This window comes from Sorex araneus, chromosome 6 (assembly GCF_027595985.1).
Source record: "Sorex araneus isolate mSorAra2 chromosome 6, mSorAra2.pri, whole genome shotgun sequence".
Classification (NCBI taxonomy): domain Eukaryota; kingdom Metazoa; phylum Chordata; class Mammalia; order Eulipotyphla; family Soricidae; genus Sorex; species Sorex araneus.
This window is the reverse complement of record NC_073307.1, coordinates 84169980-84197361: the sequence shown is the minus strand read 5'-3', so window position 1 is coordinate 84197361 and position 27382 is coordinate 84169980. Positions and strand designations below refer to the sequence as shown.

At 46.8% G+C, this 27382-nt stretch overlaps 1 protein-coding gene across 1 annotated transcript in view; it reads right to left on the bottom strand.

Annotated features, from left to right (window-relative positions):
• Window positions 1-4040: 4040 nt before the first annotated feature.
• The window catches only part of LOC129405894 (maestro heat-like repeat-containing protein family member 1), a 61996-nt gene continuing 38654 nt past the window's right edge, over window positions 4041-27382 (bottom strand). The window contains exons 22-34 of the mRNA XM_055143588.1: window positions 26182-26408; window positions 25012-25166; window positions 24633-24768; window positions 23820-24001; window positions 20265-20402; window positions 19917-20034; window positions 19150-19290; window positions 10407-10565; window positions 9897-10019; window positions 8964-9069; window positions 7840-7899; window positions 5436-5732; window positions 4041-4473 (exon numbers count right to left, since the gene is read on the bottom strand). Coding sequence (XP_054999563.1) covers window positions 5467-5732; window positions 7840-7899; window positions 8964-9069; window positions 9897-10019; window positions 10407-10565; window positions 19150-19290; window positions 19917-20034; window positions 20265-20402; window positions 23820-24001; window positions 24633-24768; window positions 25012-25166; window positions 26182-26408 — 1811 coding nt within the window. The 3' untranslated portion in view covers window positions 4041-4473; window positions 5436-5466. The remainder of the gene's footprint in view (window positions 4474-5435; window positions 5733-7839; window positions 7900-8963; window positions 9070-9896; window positions 10020-10406; window positions 10566-19149; window positions 19291-19916; window positions 20035-20264; window positions 20403-23819; window positions 24002-24632; window positions 24769-25011; window positions 25167-26181; window positions 26409-27382) is intronic.

Sequence of the window (27382 nt, the reverse complement as noted above, 5' to 3'; positions counted from 1 at the left end):
TGTAAGACAAGTGCTATATTATAGGCTAACATTGGTTTATCTTTTCTCCTGACTGCAAGGAGCTTAGGTTTATTGGGTTACACCCATCACAGTGCTCCTGAGGCACTCCCATTCCTCTGTGTTTATTTGTAACCTCTTCTCTGTGCTCTGCTTCCCCAAATGGTCAATTACCTTTATCCCCAAATCAGACTCTATTGACCTGTAAGGTCAGACCCTGGTAAGGACTCTGGATTTGTATTTGTGAGTGAAATATTGCTTTTCTCTTCTCATATGTCCTTTGCATGGTTACTTGAGAGCAATGTCCTTTTTGCATAGACACAGGAAGACACTTTAATGCTATGCTTTTGTAACTTGGGAGTTAATTGACTCCAAATAAGATTCACTCCTGGGCATCTGCTTTCTTGACTTAAGCCTCAGTTGCCCTTAGTTCCTAGCACCCCCAAAACAGGGTTCCAACGAAGGACTGGGTGGACTCAGGGCAAGCTGTGAGCTACCCTGGCATCAAAATGGGTCAGGACCAGCGCCATAATACTTAAGTATAAGTTAAGACCTTGATAATAGACAAATTCTACCAGGATCCAAAGAGTAACAACTGGATTAGGATCCTTCTAGGGTTAGGGAAGACTAATCTGGCCTGTGCACTGTCGTCTGGGAGCTATAGCAAGATGTTCCCTGGAGAACCACACTACAAGGATCCTTAATGTATCTCTTACTGTGTCCATACAAAATTGCTAGAAAGATTATTTAGAAGTAAATCTAAAATGGTTGTTGGACTAAGCAAAGGAGAAATACCCTCCCTAAGTGGTATTTTGCCCTTGAGCAGATCTTCAGGCTGCAGATCTTTGTCTCCCCTTGGAAGGAAGGGCTTTCACATGTTGATTGTGCTACCTCACTGGGTATACTTGCTACCCCCAAATCTTAGAGCTTGGCACCAGACCAGGGCTGTGAGACAGAGCATGGAGAAAGCAGCATGGAGGACAGAAGGAGACAGGAATGAGGGGCAGCGTGAGCCTGGAATGGGGAGCTTAGTGAGATGGGAACAGGGGCTCGAGAATGGAACTAATGGCAACTGATCACCAACCAGCCTGGAGGGCCTGTTCCCTCCTTCATGCATCTGCTGGCAGTGGCTGCAGGCCGGGTGGGCAAGCGGCTCTTGGCCACCAACCGCAGGTGGCGGGCGAGAGACCGCCACTGCTGACGCGCTCACTTAGTTCTTCTGTGATTACAAACTATACCATGACCTACATGCCCAGCCCTTGATCCCACAGTTTGGGATCAAATGATAACGAGATATACTAATGTAATTTGCTGTGGGTGGGCCGGGGGTGGAAACTTTGGGCCACCAAGCTGTGCGCGAGCTAACTCATGCCTCTGGGCTCAAGGATCACCACAACTTGAATTATTTTTTTTATTTTATCACCATGTGGAAAGTTACAAAGTTCTCAGGTTTATGTCTCAGTTATACAATATTCAAACACCATCCCTTCACCAGTGCCCATATTCCACCACCAAAATCCCCAGTATAGCCCCGCCCCCGCCCCCACCCCCAAATATATAACTGATGAATTTCACTTCATTTTCTCTTTACCTTGATTATGTTCCATATTTCAACACAAAACTCACTATTGTTGTTGGAGTTTCCCCCCAAGAAAGACAGCCCTACTAAGGAAGCATTTGATAAATTAGTTTTCCATTAAAAGATTGTATGTTTTCAGTTGTGGCCGTGCGGTTCAGATGTGTCCCAGTTCCACATCCCAGAGCCCTGTTAGTTGCTGCTCAGTGTCGCCAGGGCTCCATCTGGAGAAGGTGTGGAGGCTGCACCTCCTCCATCTGGATCTCCGGTGTTGCTGGCTCAGTTTCGAGTCTGGAGCATTCTCTGGCCGCGTTGCTCACCAGAACGCCTGGCTTCTTCCCACAACTTGAATTTTAAGTTGAAAGAACCCAGGTGAAATCCTCAATGACAAAGATTTAAAGCAATGATTTTCACATAATTCGCCATTAACTCTTTACTAAAAAGAAAAATAAAATTTTTATCCTTCTAATTCTTAGGGTCTCTGGCAAAGCTGAAAGAAAATGGTTAGAGGGTCATTGCGAAGGATCAGAAACTGGGGGACCACACACTGTACGAGACGGTCCTGAGCAGTAGAACTACTAGAAGCAAATAGGAAAGTGGGGAAACAGCCTTTGCAGCCCCTGACCAGGTCCAGAACCCAGCAAGATCCTTAGAGCAGCCCTCAGCAGCCCCCAGCCTCCAGCCCTCACGGCCCCGGGAAGGCTTCACGGACCCTAGTGGTGGCACTACCTTGGCTGGGGAGCAGCGTCCCCAGAGGGTAAAGAGGTCTCGCAAGGAAAGCCCCCAAGCCCGTCTCCCGAAGGGACAGGAGCCCCCGTCCGTGTGAGGGCTGCACAGCCACCCCCCAGCACTCAGAGCTACAAGCGGGTCCTCAGCAGGAGGAGGGACTTGCCCCCGCCACCAACTCCGTCTCTCCTCGTGCCCCAAACCCAGTGTCTGTCCCCTCCGAGTCCCGCGTGCAGGGCCCCGTCTCCCCCCGGCCCCTCCAGGTGAGACCGGCAGCTCCCACGGTCCTCTGACCACGGGATAAGGTCAGTGACCTCCAAGTCTTGCTCCATCCTCCTGCTCCTAGTGCTGGACACGCCCCCGCTGGGCGGGCACCGAGAGCCCCGCCGAGCCCGCCCCTGGGACCGGAAAGGCGCCGCCGCCGCCGCCTATTGGGCATTGCCGGACCCGGCCGCTCTCTGATTGGCCGTTGTCATAGCTCAGCTGCTGGCTGGCTCCGCAGTAAGGCAGTGATGGGGCGGCTTGCTAAAGGTTTGGTCCCCCTGGGCCTAGGGAAGAACGTGTTCCTGTCAGCCTGCATCTGGTCTGTGGGGGTGGGCGGTCCTCTAGGCACACTCGCCCCTCCCCCACTGTCACTCTGAACTGCCCCTGCCAGCGGCTGTTTGTGCCAGAAACCCCCCAAGGCACTTCCAGAGCTCTGTAAATGCCCACTGAAGCATGAGGCATCACGGGGAGTTTCTCCCTACAGACCAGACCAGTGGAGCCCTTGCTGCTCCCCCACCCCAAACACATCTGTGCCCCCAAGGACCCAAGGCAGCTGTCAGTGACCAGCTGCAGCTGGAAAAGCCCCAACCTCCCTCAGGCCCCAAACAGCCCAGGCTTTGTGGGGTTCTAGATCGACTTCACAACATGCACGTCGTCAGCTTTCTACAGCTTGGACCATCTGTCCACATCCCCATCCCAAGATGGCATGGCCACAAAATCTTGTCCCTGGCCAGCACTTCCTTTGTCATAACCATTTTAATTTCATTCAACTAAAATAATTATTGTTTGTAATATCAGGAATCAAATCCAGAGTTTCACACAAGCCGGGCATGCTCTTACCACTGAGTCACATCCCTGGCCCCTCATTACCAACTTAGTGATAAGCAGAAGTCCTGACAGGGCATCCTGACCAAAGATACACATAGCTACATGGTCACAGCCTTCTAGGTCAGACTTTGTTCAGTCTTTGGTTTTGAAACAATTATTGAAAATCGATTTTTATTGATCTACGGTTCGATTCTTCCATTTGCCTTTGTGTTGTGACAAACAATGGGAAGTATATTGATTGTCCCTGCAAGGGGGCAGACAGGGGTGGTGGTTAGGAAACCGGGAAATAGGTGAAAGGAAGGAGACACTGGTGGTGGGATTAGTGTTGGGACGTTGAATGTCTGAAACAACTGTTTTATGAAGAACTCAGATAAGTCAGTGTCATAATCATACTCTTACTTTATGTAAATAAAACAAACTTATAAACACAAAGCTCCAGGCTGCCTCCATTGGGTGCCTTGAGTTTTGCGGGTGTTCCCTGGGGAGGTAACAGGTTGGGCCAGTACCACAGTGACACTTCAGGCAGGCCTTACCCCCAGAACTTGTCCAGATTCTTCAACTTCATCTTTTTTTGCTTTTTCTCGCTCCCATCTTCTTGCTGCTTTTCTGCTCCTTGGAAGTGAGCAGAGTTGGTGTAAAGCTCTCTAGGTAGGCATTGACCCCAGCACTTCTCTGGTGGGAACTGGGCTCTGGACTGGGGCTGGGTCCTTACCGTTCCTCCTGAGCACCAGGCTGACTCTACGGGGTGCTGGTCCATTGAGGGTGCTCCCCTGGGGGGTTAGCAGGGTTGGACCAGTGCCCTGGAGACCCTGCAGGCAGGCACTGATCACCAGCACATCTCCCGATTCTCACTTGTTATCCCCTTTTGGCTCCAGCCTCTGGATGGCTGCTGATTCTTCCACTTCCTCTTTCATTTAAGCTTCTCTACTTCTGTTGTTTCCTTCTTCATTTCTCCTCCTTCTGGGTCAGCACCATGCTGTTGCTTATCAGCCCAGGTTGACATGATCCAGCTGGCAGGACACAGGCCTAATGCAGAAGCAACGACCTCAGGAAAACTGTGAGAAGCTCCTGGCAGGAAGAAACTGGAGAGGGAGAGCAAGAGGTGAGCTGTTGTTGAGCGAGGTGAACACTTGTGTGCAGAATCAAGGCCCCCTTGATGCATTGTGGTGGTCACAAATGGAGCACGAAAGGTTCTGACTCCCTGGCTGAGAACTCTGGTGTCTTGGGGAGTCGGGGTAGGTTACTCCCCACACTCAGAAGCCCCTGCACCCACGCCCACTCCCACAGCCAGCACCATGTGCACTGACTCAGACATAGATCCTGAAGTCTCCGGACAGTGTCCACATATGTGGCTGTGCAACCCACCTAACTCCTAGCTACTGAAATTCCTATAGGAGCACACCAAATTAGATGAGGACAACTAAATGCGACAAACAAAAACACAGATGACTCATCTAGCTTAAAAAATTCTTAGACGAGGACTTAACAATCCTGCAATCAGATATAACAATCTTCACAAACACCGATCAGACTTATTGATTTTCATATTGCAACTTTGTATCTAATAAATTCTAGTTCTAGAATAGTATCAATATTGGCTTTGGGCTGCATGAAAATAATTTCTTAAAATAAAATTTATTTTTTAAAAATTGAATTACAGTGATACACAGTTATAAAAGTTGTTTGTGATTAGGTGTCAATCATATCATGTTCCAACACCCATCCTTCACCGGTGAACATTTCCCACCACCAATATCTCCAGTTTCCGTCCCATCCCACCCCCCACACCTCTATGGCAGACATTTTTCTTCTCCCTGTTTTTTTGATGGAGTTGGATGATTTTTCTTTGCAAATTCTACCAGTATCTTGTATACTTTTGATATTAAGCTCTTATCAGATGGTATTGGGTAAAATAAGAAAGATACTGACTAGTTCCCAGGTATGCGCACTGCTCTGAGGGCATTCCTCATGTTGCCAATGACCACCTCTCAATGGCAAAACCCTTGCTCGGGACCAGGAGACTAGATGGAAATTGAAATCTAACCTTTATCAACAGTGTTAGTCTCTTCCATCTTCTAGACTTGCGAGGAATCTTTTACGGTTCCTCGGTGCTTCTGCCACCAGGCACGGATAGGGCTTATTTTGCTTTTACTATTCTTCCCACTTTCGTGCTCATCTATAGAGCTGAAAAGGCGGCTTGTACTGGATGGCACAAGCAGGTTGCAACATCTTCTGAGACAACTTTTTCCCATCTTCGGAGCAGGAATAAGATTAAGGTTTGCCAAAGTGGCAGCAGTCAACTCCTGGATGGCTGGCACAGACTCATTTGCTGTTTCGAGAGCTGCAACCAGAAAGGAAGTTAATTCAGCTTCTCCCTATCCAGGACTGTCTAGCCACACCCCATATTTTCACCTCCAAGTTGTGGCTAAGGGACTTCATTAAGAATCATTTCAGTTGTGCCAGAACGATAGTACAGTGGGTAGGGAAATTGCCTTACATGTGGCAGACCTGCGTTAGATCCCTAGCATCCCAGTTGGTCCTCTGAGTGCTGCCAGGAGTAGTTACTGAGTATTTGCTGATAATTCCCTGAGCCTTGCTAGGTGTGACCCCAAAAAGCACAAAACGAACAAACATTTAAAAAAATTCATTTTAGCGATTGAAAAAAAGAAAGTGAGGGTGGTTTAATTGCGAAAAAAATGTAGAAAAAATGTACTTTTGAAGGCGAGGAAGAGAAATACTTCCCCTCACTCATCACACAAGACCTTAAGAGTTTATATTTTCATAACTATCCTTACAGCCCTTACTCTGTAGTGTCTGAATTTGCACCAAGGGCCTTGCCCAGGAGAGGCAGAATCTCTCTGAGCCACATGCAAAACCCTGTGTGTGGTATGTTTAAAGACCAACTGTCAAAATGCTCTTTTTATGAAGATAACTTTGATGAATTTTTCCATCAAATATGACTCTAGATAAAATAATTTCATGTTTTGATGTTTTGTACAGGTCACAGACAAAACTTGGGACCAGGTAGTGCTGTGAATGTGCCCCGGGGCCTCACACATATGTGCTAGGTATGTGCTCTAGCACTTGTGCTCTCTGCTGGGCCCCACAACCTGCTTTTGTTGTCATTTCCTTGAGGAACCCCTAGAGTGTGGAAGGAGGAGCTTTTGCAAACTCTCAGTGTGATCAACAAGAGTTACTAGTTAGGGCGACAATTGATCTGAGGTCTAGAGAATGAGAGCCAGCACCTCATCCAGGCACAGGAGGAGGAAGGGGAGAAATCTTGCCAGTGCGAGGTGGGGCAGGTCTACTGATCTAGGAGAAAATCACCAGTGAGAAGAAACACACTGGGAGAAGGCTGGAGAGACTGTCAGTGGTTAAGTCTTTCAGGGCTTGTGACAAACACAAGAGGCTCCCTCTGGCTCTCACAGACAGAAGCAGAGAGCCACCAATGACTTTAGCACCAGTGTGCAGATGTGTCCCAGTCTACATAATTTTAGAGACCCTGATTGCTAGGTGGAGAGCAGTGCATAAAAAGAGATCAATGAGTTGCGACTGTTAAAAATGATTTAGTTAAGGAATAATGGGTGAGTGGGAATTCCTGGGCGAGACCAGATATTCCTTAACATGCAAAGAATACAAGTCACAAGCATCTTCACTGATAAAACCAAAAAGGGCTTCCAACCAACCAAAGGTACAGACTACTTTGACCGCATTTGCTCAGGAAAAGAGAATACAGTGGGCTTTAAATGCACAGAAAGATGTAAGAAATTAGAAGAATCATTTCCTCTCCCCAGGTTTGTCAGGTGTCAGATATGAGTGCGAGTGTCAGCAGATGAACATTTCTGGGCATAACCATCCTCTGGGCTGGAGCGATAGCACAGCGGTTGGGTGTTCGCCTCTCACGCTGCCAACCCGAGTTCGATTCCTCCGCCCCTCTCAGAGAGCCCGGCAAGCTACCGAGAGTATTGAGCCTGCGTGGCAGAGCCTGGCAAGCTACCCGTGCATATTGGATATGCCAAAAACAGTAACAATAAGTCTCTCAATGAGAGACGTTACTGGTGCCCGCTCAAACCATCCTCTAGTCCAGGAGATTGAGGCAGTCTTTCTGAAGGACGGGGCAAGCTGGGGAGGGCAAGGCGAGCCCTTGGGTACTCTGAGCAGTTGAGGATCCCATCCTGCTAACACATTCTCTGAAATTCCTCATGCAGGTTGGCAAGAAGGGCCTACTGGTAGACATCTGAAGTGTAAAAGGAAGTATAAAGACAGAGGAATAGGAACAAGAAACCAGACAATTTCTTCAGTTGACCCATCGACAGTTCTACTATAACAACAGAAAAATTCTCCTTTAAGATCATGGAACGTGCCTTGAAGGATTGCCCCATCTTACTCTTTCTCTTGTCCCACAATCACTGTGTAACCCAGAGGCCAGGCAAAAGGTAGAAACTCACCAGTTTTTATAACTTCTGAATCTTCCAGGTGAATTGTAGGCAGATTCTTTAATACGATTCCTAAAAACAGGTCAGAGTTAAAGTACTTCCATAGTTCTTGGGCCTTTGGAAAACCTCATCCCTAGTCTTTGCTTGTGTATTTGTATCCAGTCTGAGCAAGGAATGTATGTAAGACATGCCTTACTGGGCGAGAGTATTCATGCAGTCATACATGCACTAATTTGCCTAGATTGGGTCCCTGGCATACCCAAACAGACCCACAAGAACCACCAGGAACAACCCCTTAGAACTGGGTTGGAAGTTGTCCCTGAGCATCCGTGGGTGTGGCAAAACCCAAAGACAAACAATCTGTGAAGAGTATGAAATTCATGTATTTTGGTTATGGCAAAGGATAATATCCCAACCAAAGTGTTGTAGGTATTAAATGTGCTATGAGAGAGAGAGAGGCAGAGACAGACAGAGACAGATACAGAGAGAGAGAAAGTTCAGCATTCTGTCATGAATTTGTGGTACAACAGTGGTAACCAATTCTGTGGCAAACACCGTGGGGTTCCAGGAACCAAGAATTTCTGCTGGAAATCCTTTATTCTCCTTTTAGCTGGAGGATGGAGGGACTCTACTCAGGAGATTTATCTGCAGGAACAGGGGCCCCTTTGGTGGTTCTCAGCAGCCAACCAGGAAAGAAATTGCAGGCAAGGACTTAGTATCTGGTGCTGCTCGGGCTTGTGGTGTTCCAGGGCCAGCCCAGGCCATGTGAGTGCTCTCCACGGCTGTACCCGGAATTGCCTGGAGAAGTGTGTCATGCCCTGATGAAACCAGCCTCAGTCCTGTGTAATATATGACCCTGTATAGTGTCTGTCCCTGGACCCCGACACTCGATTGTATAGGCTTCTCATCCCCACCCGTCCAGCCCACTTTGCAGAGTTGGGGCAAAGGCATGCTGCCTCGTCATCCTCTGAAACCTTGCCATGGGAGGACTTCAGACCTGTTCACAAGACCTCTGACCAGGTTAGAGCGAGGAGAGCCTCTGACCTGCTTCATTGTTGCAGGATCCAGGCTTAGCCTTTAGCACAAAGTGCCCCTGCTGAAGAGTGTTGGGACACAGGCCAGGAGCAGAGCATTACCTATCAATTGCAGTGCACTGATCCTCAGAAAGGGCTGAGGGCTCTTGAGGAATTCAAAAGCTTCAAAGAGCAGTGTTCCCAACACCTCCATTTTTCTTTTGTGTACCTGTGGGGCAAAAGAGGGTGAAGTTGAAGAGCAGATAGGCTGGGTGCAGCTAGTGGGGCGTAGTGGGGTCTGTGTGGCATGGGAACGCGGGTAAAGAGCATCTTCCAGCTGGGCCCCTCCCCCTGTACATGTGCAGCAGCATCCTGGCTTCAGCCAGCTTCAACCACAGAAACTGAGAGACTGACACAATCATCCCTATCAGACCAGAATAGGTGATAGGTGCATCAAGAGAAACTTGCTCTCGTGCAAGGTCAGGGACAAATGGTGATGTGGTGCCAGGACATCCCTGATCTGAGTGCTGTTCCTGATTCTCTAGAGTTCATGTGAGACCTGCACAACCTCTCTGAAAAGAAAGTGTGAAGTTTCCAGTGGGATGATGGATGCGAAGTGCTCTGGAAACTGCAAATTGACTTGTGCGTTAAGATTCCTAATGTTAGAATTTCTCATATTAATCCCTGCCCCATCAGTTAGCATATAACTGTCGACTTTTCAATACGTACTGCCAACCTTGACTTGAGCAGTCACAGACTCAACATCATGACAACTGGCCTACAGCCCTGCTGACTTCTGCCTCCATCGATCTTGTCTACCAGATCGAAGGAGGTCCCTGTGTCATTACCCTCTGCCCACCTGCTAGACTTCCACAGCTTCTTAAGATAGATAATGGGCTATTAAGATGATCAAATCGGTTCTTTGGTGCACTGTGATGGGGAAGAAGCCAGGAACAAAGAAAATTTTCTCCTATTATTGTATCCACCTGACTTACCTGACCATTGCGTTTCTAGCATGAATTCTGTGTCTGAGTTTCCTCAGAGATTCTCACTCACCAGGTGCTTGATGGTGTCTTCAATAACTTGAATGTGGTTGCTTAGACTACCATGTTTAAACGTAGAGGTGAGTGATTTCCATTTTATGATCTCACTCCACTTTTCAAGGGTCTCTGCACACACCTGTAGGTGCAGAAAAGGGGAACACCAATGCATCTCTCTTATAACTGCTGGGAAATTACATAGGCTATGTACAGGATGGAAGGCTTGTTCTGAGGGGTATTGTGTGGCAAGGTGGTGGTGGGTTGTAAAACAGGATCCTATGAATCCGGGGGTTTGTTCATGAAGAGACAGACATAGACTCAAGAAGCAAAAGACTCTCAGCATAAGAATAATAGCACCCGAGAAGCACCACAGTGCTCAGAGGCAGCTGGAGGATGCCATCACTGGTGAATGCATGACAGACAATCTGGTCTGGGCTCATGAGCAAGAGGCAAGTGAATGGGGCTCATGGCAGGCAGATAGGGGATTGGGTTAGACTGAGGGTGGCCGGACAGGGCTCACAGTTACCTTGACCATATCGATGTCATCTTCTTGAAGGTTAAGCAGCAGTGGAACTAGGAAGGTGTGAATCTCTCTTTTTAAAGAGGACCCCGGTTTATGTTGATTTATCTTTTGCAGCATGTCGCCTAGGACGGAGGTGGCTGAGAGTCTCACCTCTTTCGTCTCCTGGCATAAAGAGAAAAGGTTGCTGAGGGGCTGTAATTTCCTCCTATCCCAGACAGTCCTGTGTTTCATCATCCACACCCAATGTTCACGCACCATAATGTGTTCACATCATGCGAAGTTAACATGTTTGTGTATCTGAGAAATCATTTTCAAGCCCCACAGAGTGACCAAGTCCATGGTTAAGTCAAGTATGGAGTCAAGATATGATTTATTTTTAGCTAAGGACTGTCTGGAGATTGTCACTTCATTTTTTTCTAGCTATTTGGGATTTAGCTCAGGAACACAGATTTTTAGTACATAGAATTTTTCTCTATATGATATGTATAACATTCTTGAAATGGACATTACGTTGTTTAAATTTCACAATATACTCCAGACTGTATATAGTAAAAGTGTATAGTAAACACTATACACTTTTCAGGATTTTATTATATCTTAACTGAACAAATACGGAGAAATTATTTAGAGTCAAATGTCTAACTGCAGATGAATAGATAATTTGCTAAAGAGGTGGGAAAAGGAGGGAACTGTGGATCATTGGTAGAGGCATGCGGAAGCTGCTGGTTGTTTAGAATTGGAATATTGAAGGCCCCAAACTCTGTTCTTAAAAGCTTTGTACATCCAAGTCAAATAAAAATCAAGTATGTGATTCCTAGAGAGAAAAAAATATAACTAAAAGTCTAACCCTAGTCCTGGCAACAGAATCAAATACAAGGAGAAAAGAATGAATAAAATTCTGCAAGTGGGTTTATTAAGAAAATAACCACAACCAAAATGACCACAAGTGCGTCAATGAATACAAGGAGAAACAGCTCCTTCCCAGTGCCAGGGTTATTTGATACCCCAGCCTTTCTTTCTAAGTGGACAAAGACCTGGGAAATAGATGAGACATGTAGAGCATAAATCTAAAGGCATTTTAAAGACTAGAAAGAGAAGAGAAGAGAATAAAATAATAGAAGGATCATTTAAAAATTATAAAAGAGCATTGAGTCTTGCCCCAGGAAGTTCATAGAACGAGGTGAATTAGCAAGAGTGGTCCCGGGTGGCCTGGTGAGACAGTGTAGGAAGTAAGGTGCTCGCCTTGCGTGTGACGGACACTGGTTCCATCTCAGCACCGCACAGGGTTCCCTGAGCACCGTCAGGAGTGAGCCCTGAGCACAGAGCCGGGAGTTACACAAACACAACTGAGAGCCAGACAAAATTTCATGAAAACAGTGAGAGACTGGAAATCTGATCTTGGGACTGTTAGGGTCCTGTTTTTTTTTTTTTTATAAGCAAGCTGTTATCACATAAATGATGACCAGAATGGTTCTTGATTTGACCATAAACCTCTTCATTAATACCTTTACATGTTTGATTGTAAATGCAAAAAAAAATTTTTTTTGGTTTTGGGGCAACACCCAGTGGTGCTCTTGGCTGGGTTGGCCACATGCTAAGCCAGAATCCTCCCCACTGGACTGTCACTCCAGCCCCCAAGAAACAGTTTAAAATGCATGACTAGGCTGCCATGAAATAGATACCACTTCCCAGGGACCAAGAATGGAGCCGGTGCTGACACCTCGGCAGCCATTACTCGGGATAACCTAGGGCCAGAGCTTTCCATCTCATTGCTCTGCCCAGTCTGTACACCGGCTTCAAGACGAGCAATCAAGGGAAACAGGCCCTTGGCCGAGAGTGCTCCAAAGGAAAGAGGCCTTGTGGTGACGTTCAGAAACACAGATGCTCAAAGAGAGTGGTGAGAAAAATCCTATTTTCTTTTTCTTCCATGTGTGCTCCCATGCCACAATTCTGAGCGTGCCCCAGTGGGAGCCTCAAGGACCCAAAAACCTTGAGGGAGAAAAAGAAAGAGAATCCCTGCACTTGGAAGACCCATGGCCCAAGATTCTGGGGAGACCCCCACTGGCTTATTTCCTCTCTTTGCCATAATTTTGGTTGCAGTCATTTGGAGGGCTTCCTAGTGCCCAAATTCTCTTCATGTGATTGACACTGGGATGTCCCGGGACTGGGAAACCAGGGAGTCCCAGAGAGGGAGGTACTTAGGAAATTGACTGTTTATAAACTCCTGAGTTTATCCCATGCATCAGTGCTATGGGACATTGAAAACTGGCTGCAGAGTGACCAAAATACACAAAGAGCCCACAGAATGGGAAAGAATATTTACCCAATACCCATCTGATAAGGGATTAATATCCAGGATATATAAGATGCTTGTAGAATTGTATAACAAAAAAACCTCCAACCCCATCAAAAAATAGGGAGAAGAAATGAACAGAAGTTTCTCAAAAAAAGAAATACAAATGTCCCAAAGGCACATGAAAAAATGCTCCACATTGCTAGTCATCAGAGAGATGCAAATCAAAACAACAATGAGATATCATCTCACACCACAGAGACTGGCACACATTCAAAAGAACAAAAGCAACCAGTGCTGCCGTGGATGTGGGGAAAAAGGGACGCTCCTTCACTGTTGGTGGGAATGCCGACTGGTCCAACCTTTCTGGAAAACAAGATGGACAGTCCTTCAAAAACTAAAAATTGACCTTCCATATGGCCCCGCAAAACCACTTCTGGAAATATATCCCAAGGATGCAAAAGAGCACAGTAGAAATGACATCTGTACCTATATATTCACTGCAGCACTGTTCACAATAGCCAAAATCTGGAAGCAACCCGAGTGCCCTAAAACAGATGACTGGTTAAAGAAACTTTGGTACATCTACACAATAGAATACTATGCAACTGTTAGGAGAGATGAAGTCGTGAAATTTACTTATAAATGGATAAACATGGAGAGTATCATGCTAAGTGAAATGAGTCGGAAAGAGAGGCACAGAAATAGAGGGATTGCACTCATTTGTTGAGTGTAGGGTAGCATCACATGAGGCTGACACCCAAGGACGGTAGATACAAGGGCCAGGGGGATTGACCCATAGCTGGATAACTGCTTCATGAGCAGAAAAGAAAAGGCAGATGGAATAGAAAAGGGATCACTAAGAAAATGATGGCTGGAGGAAACAGTTGGGATGGGAGATGCGTGCCAAAAGTAGATAATGGACCCAACATGATGACCTCTCAGGGTCTGTGTTGCAAGCTATAATGCCCCAAAGTCGAGAGAGAGAGAGAGTATGGGGAATATTGTCTGCCTTAGAGGCAGGGGGAGGGTGGGAAAGGGGGAGTATAGCCGGGATATTGGTGGTGGGGAATGTGCAGTGGTGGAGGGATGGGTGTTTGATCATTGTGAGATTGTAAGCCAAACATGAAAGCTTGTAACTATCTCATGGTGATTCAATAAAATTTGAAAAATTTTAAAAAAACTGGCTGCGGAATAGATAATAGCTCATGTCCTAGACTGGATATGAGCAATATCAAATGAGCAAAGAAATAATTAAGACTTGTCAAATCATAGTACACACAGAGTCAAGGAAAACTAGTTGCCCAAAAGTACCTTGGTGACTCTCCTATTAAAGTCAAAATAACAGTTTCTTGTAGGGGAAACACAGAAACACATAAAGAAATATCCCAATGCCCAGGATACAATCTAAAGTTGCTTGATACACCCTAGAGTTCCCACTCCCCAGTTACCATCAATCCCAGCAGTCACCTCCCACGCCTGCCATCTTAGCTGGCAGAGAAATGGCCCAGAGACACAGCAACAAGGGAACATGATAGCACTGATTCTTCCAGGAAGACTGGTCCAGGCTGATAACTCCAGGTCCGTCTCAGAATGGGGTGGGCAGATTCCCCTTTCCTCCTGACGGCACAGCAGCCCACGGCCACCCATGGCACCCTCCCACATAAGAAAGGGCCCGCTCCACAACGGAACCTCTTCGAACTGCCAAGCCACCAAACTGGTCCAGATGGATAACTCACGGGTCGTGTGGCTGTGTCATTTCTTAGTACTGTCAGCCCAATGGGATCACAGCAAATCTGCTAGGAAGTCGCAGAGAAGACCATGCAGCTCCAACAAGCCGAAACAATGACACAGAAGCCTTCAGGGGCACTAACCAGCAGCGGAGATCTCCAGATATGACTTTAGCAACATCATCGTGAGCTCTAACAATGGTCACAAATGGGCTTTTCTTGATCTTAGTTCTGATCATTTCATTTGCTTTTGTGTTGTAACAAGCAATAGGAAGTAGATTTGATTGTGCCTGCAAGGGTGCAAGCTGGAGTGGTGGGTGGGAAACTGAGGACCTTGGTGGAGGGAAAGGCACACCATACAGAGTGGTGGAATCGGCGTTGGAATGTTTAATGTCTGAAACAACTGTATTATGCACCACTTGGTAATTTACAGAATTATAAAACTAGTTTAAAACATAAAAATACTTGGCATCATAGCCAGGAATATCTCAAGTCTTTGGGGGAAAGTGAACTAAATATCAAAGTCTGCAACATCAAAATAAGCGTACCTATGTTTTCAAAAATCTTTAAAATAGTAAGTACACAAAATGCCCCAACAATTCAGCAAACCTAGAAATTGAAAACCTCAGCAGAGAAATAGAAAACATAGAGGAAAACCGCCGTGTAATTTTTGGTTGGGGGTCACACCCGGCAATGCTGAGGAAATTCCTGGCTCTGTGCTCAGAAATGACTCCTGGCAGTGCTTGGGGACCATGTGGGATGCCACTGATCACAACTGGGTCAGGGTCATGCAAGGTGAGCGCCCTACCCACGGTGCTACCTCAGAAAAAGGACAGGAAATTTTAGAAATGAAAAATTAAGTTCTCCCCCACCTCCTGCAGCTAGAGAGAGACAAACTCCACCTCCATCCTGGAGCCCTGAGCTTCTACCAGCCCCGTCCTGATGAACAGCTCTGCCTGCCAGCCAGCAGTGAACTCTCCTAGCCCAGGTGCACTGACCAGACGGGGCCTCTCCATCCCACAAGTCAGAAGACAGACAAACCTCAGTGGCCTTGCCCTTCCTCATTCAAAACTCCCCCAACCCTGTCCTCTGTCCCGGGACCTTGTTGACCCTTGGAAGTCACCCTGTCCACACCCAAGTCTATCGAACATGCCAATGTCCATTACCCAGTTGGCATGTTCGTGTCACATGATTCTTGCACTACCTCGCACACACTTTAAGGTGGGTGAGGAAACAAAGTGTGTCCTCAGTGCAGGTAACTCCCACAACAAGTTCTAAGACTTTTCAAATTTAAAGAGAGGAACTGGGACTAGAACAATAGTACATCAGGGAGGTTCTCTGCCTTGCAGGTGGCTGACCCGGGTTCAATCCCTGCCATCCTATAGATCCCCAAGCACCACCAGGAGTAATTCCTGAGTGCAGAGCCAGCTGAATATCACTGGGTCTGACCCAAAAAGGAAGCAAACAAGGAAGAAAGCAAGCAAGCAAGCAAGCAAGCAAGCAAGCAAGCAAGCAAGCAAGAAAGAAAGAAAGAAAGAAAGAAAGAAAGAAAGAAAGAAAGAAAGAAAAAGAAAAAAGGAAAGAAATAAACAAATTCCAAAGGGAATACAAGGCAGAAAATAATATATATTAGGGCAGAGATCAATGTCTAGAAATCAAGAAAGAAATGCCAAGAGCCAGTGAAATCAGAAGCTCGTTCTTTAATAGAATAATGAAACTAAGAAGCTTCTGCACCTCAAAAGAAACAGTAAACAAATACAGAGAAAATCTTTGGAATGGGAAAAAATACCCAATATGCACCAGATAAGGGGTTAATATCCAGGATACATACACTATGTTTTCTATATGTATATGTACAAGGGAAAAACCTCCAACCCCATCAAAAAATGGGAAGAAAAAACGAACAGAAGCTTTCTCAAATAAGAAATACCAATGGCCAAGAGCATGAAAAAATGCTCTACATTGCTAATCATCAGGGAGATGCAAATCAAAACAACAATGAGATATCATCTCACACCAGAGTCTGGCAGACATCAAAAAGAACAAGAGCAACCGGTGCTGGTGCTGATGTGGGAGAAAGGGACTCTCTTTCATTGTTGGTAGGAATGCCAACTGGTCCAGCCTTTTGGAAAACAATATGGACATTCCTTCAAAAACTAGAAATCAAGCAAAACCACTTCTGGGAATATATCCTGAGGGCGCAAAAAATATTTATGCCACAAAAACTAGAGAAGACTTAAGCAATAGAAGACCTTAGAAAGTAGAAAAATATTTCCTGTGCTTGAATTTGAAGAATTAATATTGTCAAAATGACCATCCTACCTAAATTTCTATGTAGGTTTTATGTAATCCCAATCCATACATGTTCTGATGACAATCCTCAAGGACACTGAATCATCAATAGGAAGGTTACTATGAAACCATAAATCACCCCAAATAACCAAAGCCATACTGAAAAATAAGAAATTGGGAGGTATCTCATTACCTAATCTGAAAATGCACTAGAAAGCTATGGTGATCAAAAATCATGGCACTGGAATAAGGGTAGACTTTCTAACCATTGGGTTAGAATCAAATACCCAAGGACAAACCCCGTTATATCAATGCCTCTTGCTCCATATATTCTCATCAACGGCCAAGGTCCAGACACTATGAAATAAAGCTCCTGGAACAGAGCGACCCAGGACGCTCTGGCCTCTTATACACTAACCCACTGATGTACCAAAAGTAGCTCACATTTGTTTGGGTTTAACATATATGTTTGCAATCTCTTATACTAAAGGATTAAACAGCTCCAGGATGAAGTACAACAATCTTCACACACTTTCCTCTTCTAATGGTAGGAAGGTGCACTGTGGTGGGATTGGTGTTTGAATATTATCTGTAATGAACTATTGTGAACAACTTTCTAAAAATAAAATGAAATACGGGGAAAACAAGGGGAAGAAACTTATGGGGGCAGTAAAAAGAGACAGGAAGGAGATAACAAGGATAGGGTCAGGACCCCAAGTACATTGGTGGCGTAGAGGTGGTTGTGTGGTATATGTATAGACACACAAATATATACTGAAGAGGCAAGAACACGGTAAACATGAAATCCAAACTACTACAACAAACTTAAGAATATGCCTGTCAAGAGGCAGGCTGGGAGTTTGGAAGGAACGTGGGGACATTTGTGGAGGACAGGTGACACTGATGGTGGGATTGATGCTGGAACATTATGTTCCTGAAACTCATCCATGACTGTGTAAGACACAGTGCCTTGATATTTTTAAAAAGTAAACTAAATAATAAAAATTAGGTATACTCAATACCAAAATGTACACTCCAGAGAAAATAAATGAATTGTTTTTTCTTTTTGGGTCACACCCGGAGATGTTCAGGGGTTACTCCTGGCTCTGCACTCAGGAATTACTCCTGGCTGTGCTTGGGGTACCATATGAGATACTGAGAATTGAACCTGGGTTGGCTGTGTGCAAGGCAAATGCCCTACACACTGTGCTACCACTCCAGTCCCAATTTTCTGAAGACAAGATCAGTACAAAGGATGATTATGAAAAACAAAGAGAAAACTTCAAAGCATCTCATATTTCTGCTTGGAGGATACCAACTTTTGACTTTCTTGAGTATACTTGTTGAGTAATAGAGGAATCAGACATTAACTCTCCCATCTAGGAAGGTCCAGCTCAGAGATGAGACTTATTCCAAAGTAACTCAAATCCAGGGTTCAATGCCTGGTTGTAGGGGGGCCTGGGCAGGACTACTGTGGCCATGTAGCCCTGAAGCAAGTTCCTTGGAGCTCTAAAATCTAGGCTACGGAAGGAGGGCCAGACACAGTGAACATGTATACTGCTTTGGAAAGTTCAGATCTGAATCTCTGGGTTCCTGCCACACAGCTCCTAGCATTGCAGGGCCCTGGTGTTGTCTGGGAGGAGGGTTGAGTTGCGACTGTCTCCTGTGTCATCACACTTTAGTCAAGTCTACAGAAGATCCCTGAAGTCAAAACTGTGTTCAAGTCTGCTGGTCAGTCTTTCTGTCGTGAGTGGGGAATTTGTGGTATGTGCTGCATCTGTGTCAGAGGGGGTGCACTGCAGACCTTGCTACCCACCATTTCCAGAAGCGAGTCCTCATTTTCCCATCCCTCACTATCTGCAACCTTTCCAACTCAGTCCAAGACCCTGGCCCAGAGTCTTGAGATCCCTTCAGCCCACCCCAACTGTTCCCAACTGATCCCAAGAATTTAGCCCCATACATCATTAAGAAGCAGACGCAGGTCCTTTGAGATGGAATGGAAGACATCCTTGTATTCTCTTTTGGTAGTGATAACAATGTTTCTATATATCTTCATTGAATGAATTTTCAGTCGGGGTGTACTTCTCAGTACCTCTTTCAAGACATGAGTCATGGTGGACAGAGTCTCTGCCTATTTGAAAACAGGCAGAGATCACTCAAGAGCTGGGGAGCTTGCAAAGTGGGGAGTAGGGCTTTGAGAAAACAGGTGGGACATAAGTCAAAAGGCCAGGGGATGTGAGTAGGGGAAGGCTGGTGCTCAGGGGCTTTGGAAGACCTTGCTGGATAGGGAGTTCTCTAGTTCTAGAGACGGGATGCTTACTGCATGAGGATGAGGGGTCGGGCAATCAATTGGATTAGCAAGGGATCCCTAGGAGATTGACTAAATTGTCCAGGGAGAACACATACTCCATTGCACCACACTCATACTTACTGTTTTGGGGTGTAGGGCGAGATTTCTTAAACCTATTACGCCGATCTCCTTCAGTATGACATTAGGCTCAATGATGTATTTCATGAAAGTATTTAAAGATTCTTGCCCCAGAGCCTCTGCCACTGCTCTGTGGCAAAGGAGCTATGTGTATAACAGAAATGTAGGTAAGATTAGAGGGAAGGTCATGTGCACTGCGCACCCCTCAGCCCTCCCCAGGCCCCATACTAAGAGTTGCTGATCCCCTCTCCAAGAGTAGGGACCCTTGAAACTGTAGTGGACAGTGAAACACCGCCCCCTCTGGCTGCACAAGACACCCAGGTGCCCCTGCCAGTGACCTTCAGCCAACTGTGCTCGTGCCCATCCACCTGGCAAGGATGCAATGCCACTCAGGGCCTGCCGTGCCAGACATGAAATGGGCCGCATTGATGGTGCTCAGGGACCTTCAGGGCCACAGACTGTGGGGTTAAGGGGGCATCCATGGTTGCACCTGATGATGCTCAGTAAATCATATGGTGCCGGGGATCACACGAGGGTCGATTTACATGCAAGGCACACACCTTGCCCTGTACTCTCTCTCTAGGCCTCTGCTGCCACGTGAAAGGCAGGTGCCTGAGGTGCAAGGTAGGAAAGTGCCTCTACTTCAGGGATCTCAGCTGCAGTCTGCCCTCTTTGGGGACCACTTATTGAAGGTTTGAGTTTGTTTTTAGTGTTTTTCAGCTATGGGAAACAACTGGAAGAGCTGCGGAACCCTCCCAAGCAGCTTTTACCTCTGCATAGACACTTCGTGCCAGGAGCTTCTGACCAGGATCTTGGCTCTCCAACATGTTCATGACTAAATCCAGAATTTCACTGATTACTTGTTGTGGGCAGTTGCTCACGATGGCCCTGACGTGGAACACAGAGATTTAAGAGTTGCTGTGGGGTAGAGGTGGGTGTGGGTGAAGGTAGGGTGGGGTGGGAGGGGTCAGGCCTCCTCAGTGAGTATGGAACAAGATAGACAGCAGGAAAGCGATAACCAGAGAGGGAAGAGATGGCAAAGAGAGGGGAGGGTTGAAGGCTAGGACCTGGGGGTAGAGGGCTAGAGTTGAGAAATGAGGACTGGGAAGGAGGCCTACCTGCTTAGTGTCATGACCCCTAGGTGAAAGGACTCTGGGGAACTGAGGATTTCCCAGCAGTGCTCCTCATCTGCATATGTCACCACTGTAGTATAATTCGCAGCCACTGTCAGAGCCCTTAGGGCTTGGAGGGCACAACTGCAGAGAGGGACAGAAGGACAGATCTCACGTTAGTGAGACCCTCGTGCCATTCCTGAGCTGGAAAGCCGGAACAGAGCTGGCAGCTGGATTCTACTTTCCTACTTACAGAACTCCACAGCTCTGGAACAGCCACCCCCACCCCCCACCCAACTGCCCAACCAAACAGCCTTTTACTCCTGATCCTCCTGCAACCCCAGAGTTGGGTAAGAGACCACATGAATATTCTGGTGCCCTTATTTTCAAATTCTGCTCTCCAGCGTACAAAGAAAGACTTAGGATCATCTGCAGCTCCACTCCCGCCAAATGAGGCTAGATCTGCTACTACCTTATTTCCAGATAGCAAAGTAGGACTTGATCATTTTTGAAAAAGGGGATAATGGACAGGTGACCACTAGAGACTTAAAGAACTTGCCTGACAGGCACAAACCCATGAGTCCAAAGTCCAGTGGTGCCCACCCATCCATGCCTAGGCCCTGACAGCTCTGCTTTATAGATCTGCAGCTAGAAGAGGGCTCCCTGGTGGAGGTGGCTCCCAGGGCAGATATGAGGCCCATGAAGTGAATCCTTCATGCACACACAGAGAGGACAAGTAAAGGAATCAAAGCACATATTTCAGAGCCCAAACCCCACTCCACAGATGACAGTTTTGGTAGTGACTTATGTAAGATGGCAGGGACTGACATGCCCCCACTAAACAGGGTGATCATTCGTTCAGGTACCACACAATGACAAAGCGAGAAGGATCTAGAACAGTGTATCATGTCGTTCAACATCTAATGCGAAGGTTTCCAAATTTATTCACCCTACCACCCTCTTTTTTAAAAACTTGCCTAGTATCACCCAAGGAATCTTCCTTCTTGAAACCAGCCAGGAAGAAGACATGCTACATGATAACCTTGCATGTTTTTCCTGTAATATTTCGACCTGTTTCCCACAGCACAGTCACTACATGTCTAATGTTCATCCAGGCAATGAAGGACAATTCAATTGAAAATAATGAATAAGGTTAGTCATCTCGATAAAAGGATGACCAGAGTGCGCTGCTGCAGGTTGATCAATGTTTTAGTATTTTAGCAGGCTTTAGTCACAGTGATGAGCTCTTAGTAGTTGCCTTCTGCTTTTTCAGCATGGCCAGGAGCTACCTCTCCAACAGTGAGTTGGAGCAGACTTTGAACACACACTTGTATGGCACCAAGCACAAATACATCATCAACAAATCCAGCTGCAGGGAATCCTCTGTAGTTTTCTGTGCTCCCTGGAGTGCCATCAGTAGGAACTGACAAGCTCTTTGGAAGGAGGCCTTATTTTTCTTTAAACAAATCTCTTTCAATGCATGATATACCGGATTTTCTTTGGCATCAATTTTCCAAGTATCAGCAAATAATTAAATGTTGGCAATTTTTGTTCTTTCAAGAATCATGCATGTACTCAAGAGAAAGCTTTGTTTCCTAGCAAAGCTGATAGACACATTCAACTTGATTGAAACGTTTTTCACTGCTCATAGAATGTCTTCAATGCCTTGACCTATTTCATCAGTTCTGTGCACCGTGCAATTACTGTTCAGGAAATTTTCGTGACAATAAATCATGCTGATATAGAACATATTATCTTTTTTTTTTTTTTTGCTTTTTGGGTCACACCTGGCGATGCACAGGGATTACTCCTGGTTGTGCACTCAGGAACCACCCCTGGCGGTTCTCAGGGGACCATATGGGATGCTGGGATTCAAACCTGGGTCGGCTGCGTGCAAGGCAAACGCCCTACCCGCTGTGCTGTCACTCCAGCCCTAGAACATATTATCTTTATTCCCCAAGAGAGTGTGTTTTCTCTCAATAGAGTAATGAGTAAGAAAAAGCTGTAACTGGCACAGAACCATGTTTGGATACTTTTCACTCTATACTAAGACTTACGCCAATGTTGCAGTCTCTAAAATATGTAAGTACTTAAAAATAAATAATCCTTATCTTCCTTAGCACCCACGAACTTTTTATTGTCAAACGTTCGTACACTCTTGAACACATCAAAGTTTTGATAAAATGTTTTGGTAGTGGCCAGAGAGAGTATACGGAATACAGTGTTTGGCACATGGTATATCCCAGTTTGATCCAAAGCTTTGCAAATGTTCCCGACAGAACCACCAGGAATGATTCTTTTTTTTTTTTTTGGCATTTTGGGTCACACCTGATGATGCACAGGGGTCACTCCTGGCTCTGCACTCAGGAATTACCTCAGGTAATTTACACTCAGGTGCTCAGGGGACCATATGGGAAGCTGGGAATCAAATCTGGGTTGGCCGTGTGCAAGGCAAATGCCCTACCCGCTGTGCTATCACTCCAGTCCCCAACCAGAAATGATTCTTGAGCACGAATCCATCTGTGGGACCATCTGTGGTCCCAACTCACACTCATTGAAATAACTTTCCAGCACAGGGTCAGACAATAGTACAGCAGTAAGAGCATATGTTTCAAATGTGCCAACCTGGGTTCTATCCCAGCACCAATGATCCCCCAAGCATCACTGAAATCAGTCATTGAGGGCCCCTAAGCACCACTGGGTATGGCACTACAGCCCTTCCAGCACTGCCAGGTTTGCCCAAGTAAGCACCGTCCCTGGAGGACCTGAGCAGCACTAAATCCTCATCCTTGCATTAAAACATGGGACCAGCTGCTGGGGTTGGGAGTAGGGCCTGAGAGCCCCTCCCAAAACCCTGTTATCTATATCCGGTAGGTCTGTAAAGTAGTGTTTGTAGGTGAATGAATAAAATCACAGGTCACATATTTAACATTCTATTGTCTACATTTCCCCATTAGGTTCAGTGTGGTATTTTATTAGAAACATGCTATTTCAATGTTTACTTATCACTTCTGGATATAGAATCACCCAAAGATGTAGCCATTTGTATCATTGGCAAAGTGCTATTTCTCTCCCCACCAAAGTTCTTCTCAATATTTGTGTTATTAGAATAGTGACCATGACATCAGGTATACAGTGATTTTTGTATAATGCAGCAAAAGAAAAACTCAAATATGAATGAAACCTACATTTCATCCTTTGATCAGGAGTAGATATATCTATTTGATATGAAATTTTCAAATATAAAACTACATCTTTTGTTTTTGGATGCCTACATCTGGCTCTGATGGAGCATCTCATTTTGGGAACCCCAATCTAATGAATATCTTTATGTGCCCCTAAATATTAATACCAATAGGAACCATGAAATCAACTGGCAGAAGAGGACAAGAAAGAACACAAAAATGAGGAACTTGCAAATATATGATGCCTTTCCACTGCCTGAGGCTGCATTTTCCACTCCCCTGTTTAACTCTATTCTCAGATGTCCAACTGGTCAGCATCCCTAGGGGGCCAGCATGAGGACTAACTTCATTCCCCTGATGTTCGTTTTAGGCATACCTCAAGGGATCGAAGGACTTGCTGTCTTCCATTTTGCTACACACCACCCTCTGCTCGGGAGAATTCTTTCCGGCTGTCCAGTATATACCACAGAGCAGACCCAGCAGCAGTTGGGGATAGAGTCTCTGAACAGCCTCCTGGCAGACTGAGTCTGCTAAGATAGCCAGTAATGCGCAGGAGACCTGGGTGAAGACACCGGGGGAGGGTGGGAGAAGAATTGAGTGGGTGTGCGTGGCAGTGCCAATTGGTCCTGTGATCCTGCACAGATTCCCCACCCCGACCTCTCTCTTTGCCCACAGGACCCCATTCCAAACCACGACTGTCAGAAGCATCCAGGACCAAACACCCACAGTTCACCCTAGACCGCTGAGGCAGCACATACACGCAGTCTGCTTTCTCTGGGCTCCCCTGATACTCAGAATGAAAAGGAAACCAACAGTGTGTTTCCACAGAGGCAACTGGGGGAAGCTTTGTCTTCACCAGGCAACCCAATTCTGCTTACTCCCCAGGCCCCAGTCTAGGCTCTGGTAGAATGAGCGCCTGTCCTGAATTAGAAGTTCGCTGGGAGTCAGGAGTGTGAGGCGTGAATAGGGAGACAACTTTGCTGTCCAGAGACAGGGACTGAACCTGCCCTTCATCTCGATGCAGTTCTGGCCCCACACACATAAAGGGATTAAAGTGCTCCTTGAGTGCACAGGGTCAGCCCTCAACTTTGTGTCTCCCTCACAGCTGCTCCAGTCCTTTAGTCCCTCCCACCCTCAGCTCTGCTTCACAGTCGGGCAAGGTAGGTGTCCCCTCCGTCCCGGTGCTGACCGCCATGTGCTGCAAGTCCATCTCCCTGCTATCGGTGTTGGGGTCTCTCTTGGCCAAGATGCTCGCCAACATCTGGAGGACGCGAGCTGCGGTTTCCCGGTCAGTGCCAAACGCCTTCCATATGCCAAACTGGGTTCTGCAGGACCAAGGACAGAGCTGTCATGGGCCCTGGTCACCAGGCTCCTAGCACTAGCCAGCTCCCAGGCCTCTTGCAGACTAGAGGGAGTGAGGCCAGAGAGGACTTGACTGGAGAAGAACAAAATGCCAAGGGACTGGCAGGGAAGACAAAATGCTCCTACAGGAAAGCGATGCTGGGAAGGGGCTGAGGCGGGCAGAGTCCCGGGCATAGAGAATGTGCTCCTGGCCAGGAGAGGGCTACCTGTCCCAGGGCAGAGGCTGGCTGAGCAGCAGGGCCACAACGGTGGAGGTGCTGTGGCCTGCCAGCCAGCACATGGCCTGCAGCAGCTCCTCCCTGATGCGGGGCTCCAGCGTGGAATCGAGATGACTCAGGATGCCTCTCGCCACTTCCTCAGTCTGTGGGGAAGGAGAGAAGAGCCTGTCACCTACCTCACTGCTTCCTCTTCCTGCTGCTCAAAGGACTCCTGAGACACAAGGGGCTCTCGTCTCACAGACTGAGTTCTGGGGTGCCCCGAGGAGGAGAGCAGAGGCCACAAAAGGAACTGCAGAGGTTGGTGCCAAGGTTGGCTGGAATATATGCCAGCCACAACCTGGAACCCAAGGAGGAGACCCGAGTGACTCAGGAGACCCTTTGGGAAGGAAGGGCAATTTTCCAAGCCATGTCAGGGAATCTCCTCTCAGCTGACACCGAGAGCATTCCAAAAGCTTTGGTTCAATTGGCAGAAGATATGGCAGGACCAGGGGGCTTGACTCAAGGTACCTCTCAGAAGCCTGTTTTACTCAAACTGAACCTTGCGGGCATTCCCTCTCTCTGATTCCCTGACCAGAGAATGTTCATAAATGATTAAAGGGCCTTGGACACTAAGGAATTCTGAGAGGAGGGACTGGAAAACCCTGACCACATATCATGGGGACAGTGGCATTGAGCGTTGCCCAACATCCATTTCCACATTTTTCAATGAAGAGGGTGATGTGAATTCTTATGCAGAACCTCTCCACCTTTATATGTCAGGCCAAAAGACAGTGTAGCACCAGATCAGAGTCCATGGGCTCACTGGTTTTTCATTTGAGTCTTCAACCTCACAGAGGCCTCAGCCCTTGGCAATCCAGAAAATCCTGTTAAATTCACAGAGATGTTATGGTAGCCACGGCTTCAAGGTATTTGCACTTCTGAACTGAGGGACCAGCCCCCAGAGGGAAGGTAGTGGAGTGATGAGTCAGGAGCACAAATGTGAGCTCAGTGGACTGCAGAGAAAGCCTCGCCCAGGCCTCCATTCACAAGTGAATGAGTAGAATCAGCCTACCCACGGTCAGAAACAGCCACATCCGTGAACTGGTTTGTGACCGAGTCAGAAGAGCACAGCAGGCCCCAGGCTTACAGGTCTGAGTTCTGGACAGGGAAGCCCACTACCTGCAGCATGTCTCCGCCCCTCTCCTTCATGATGGCACTCATCAGCTGGGTTACAGTGAGAGACACCGTGGCCTCGCTCTCCATCACAGACTTCAGAGCGTCCAGCACTAAGTTGGTGAGCTGAGTCTCGCTGAAGAACTCAGCAAATGCCTGAAACAGGGGAGAAATAGGCTGGTACTTCTGGCTCCCCCTACCTGAGCTAATCTGGGCGCTGGTTCCTAGTTCTCCTTCCAGAAAGAGGAAGGAGATGGTCTGGGAGCATGATGGACATTTGTCTTAGGCCTATAGGAGGTGCCTAGAGAACACTACCTATGGGGACAGAACCATGGGAGTGGGAAGGAGAAAATATTGACCACAGAGAAAATGTGAGTTCAGAGGTCACAGGTTGCAGAAGTCACAGGCAGTGTGGAGATAGTGCTGGAGTTAAGGTCCTCAGTGACGTCTGCTTGAGGTCTGAGTTGGGAGTATGCTTTGTTCCCAAATCATCATGAGCATGAAGCAGTAGTTTTGGGGCAAATGGGGAATGAATGAGAAGTAGGATCATGAAACTCAAGGGGAAGCTTGTGGCAGCTTAGGCCAGGATGATGTCCTCAACCTATTCAGTCTAAGGAATACAATGGGGGGGAGTATTGACCCCTAGTCTGCATCCTACAACCAATTCAAAAGACGAGTCTAAGACTGGCTGTCAACAGAGTCCTCATCTCCCCGCTCTGGTTCCTGTTCAGTCCCCCTTACCTTCGCAATGTTGTATGTGCTATTTCTGCCAATATTAGACGATGAGTCCTTATAAAATGAATCAGCGCTATAGATCTCACCACTTCTCTTCTCCTGACCCAAGCCTATTTTCATTGTTCTCATCTCTGAAACAAAGAAGCCCCGATCCCACCTTTCAGTTACTCACCTCTTGGAGGGTTTTAAGTATCCTGTTCCCAGCTGTCCCAGACCCTTGCCTCTCCAAATCACCTAATGATTTAAGTCAGCTTTGGGAGAGGTATGTCCCATGGGACTGGAAGGAGCCAGTGGACATTAAGAGAAAGAAAGGCAACATCTTGTGTCTACCCACTTTCCTGCTGCCTGATGTGAAAAGAGACTGCACCAGGGAGGAGATGGGGCTCAGCAGAGGGGGAGAAATTAATTCTAGACAACTGTCTGAGAGCTTTTCTTTCCCAAGAAGGTATCTGTAGATACTTGGGGAGCGAGT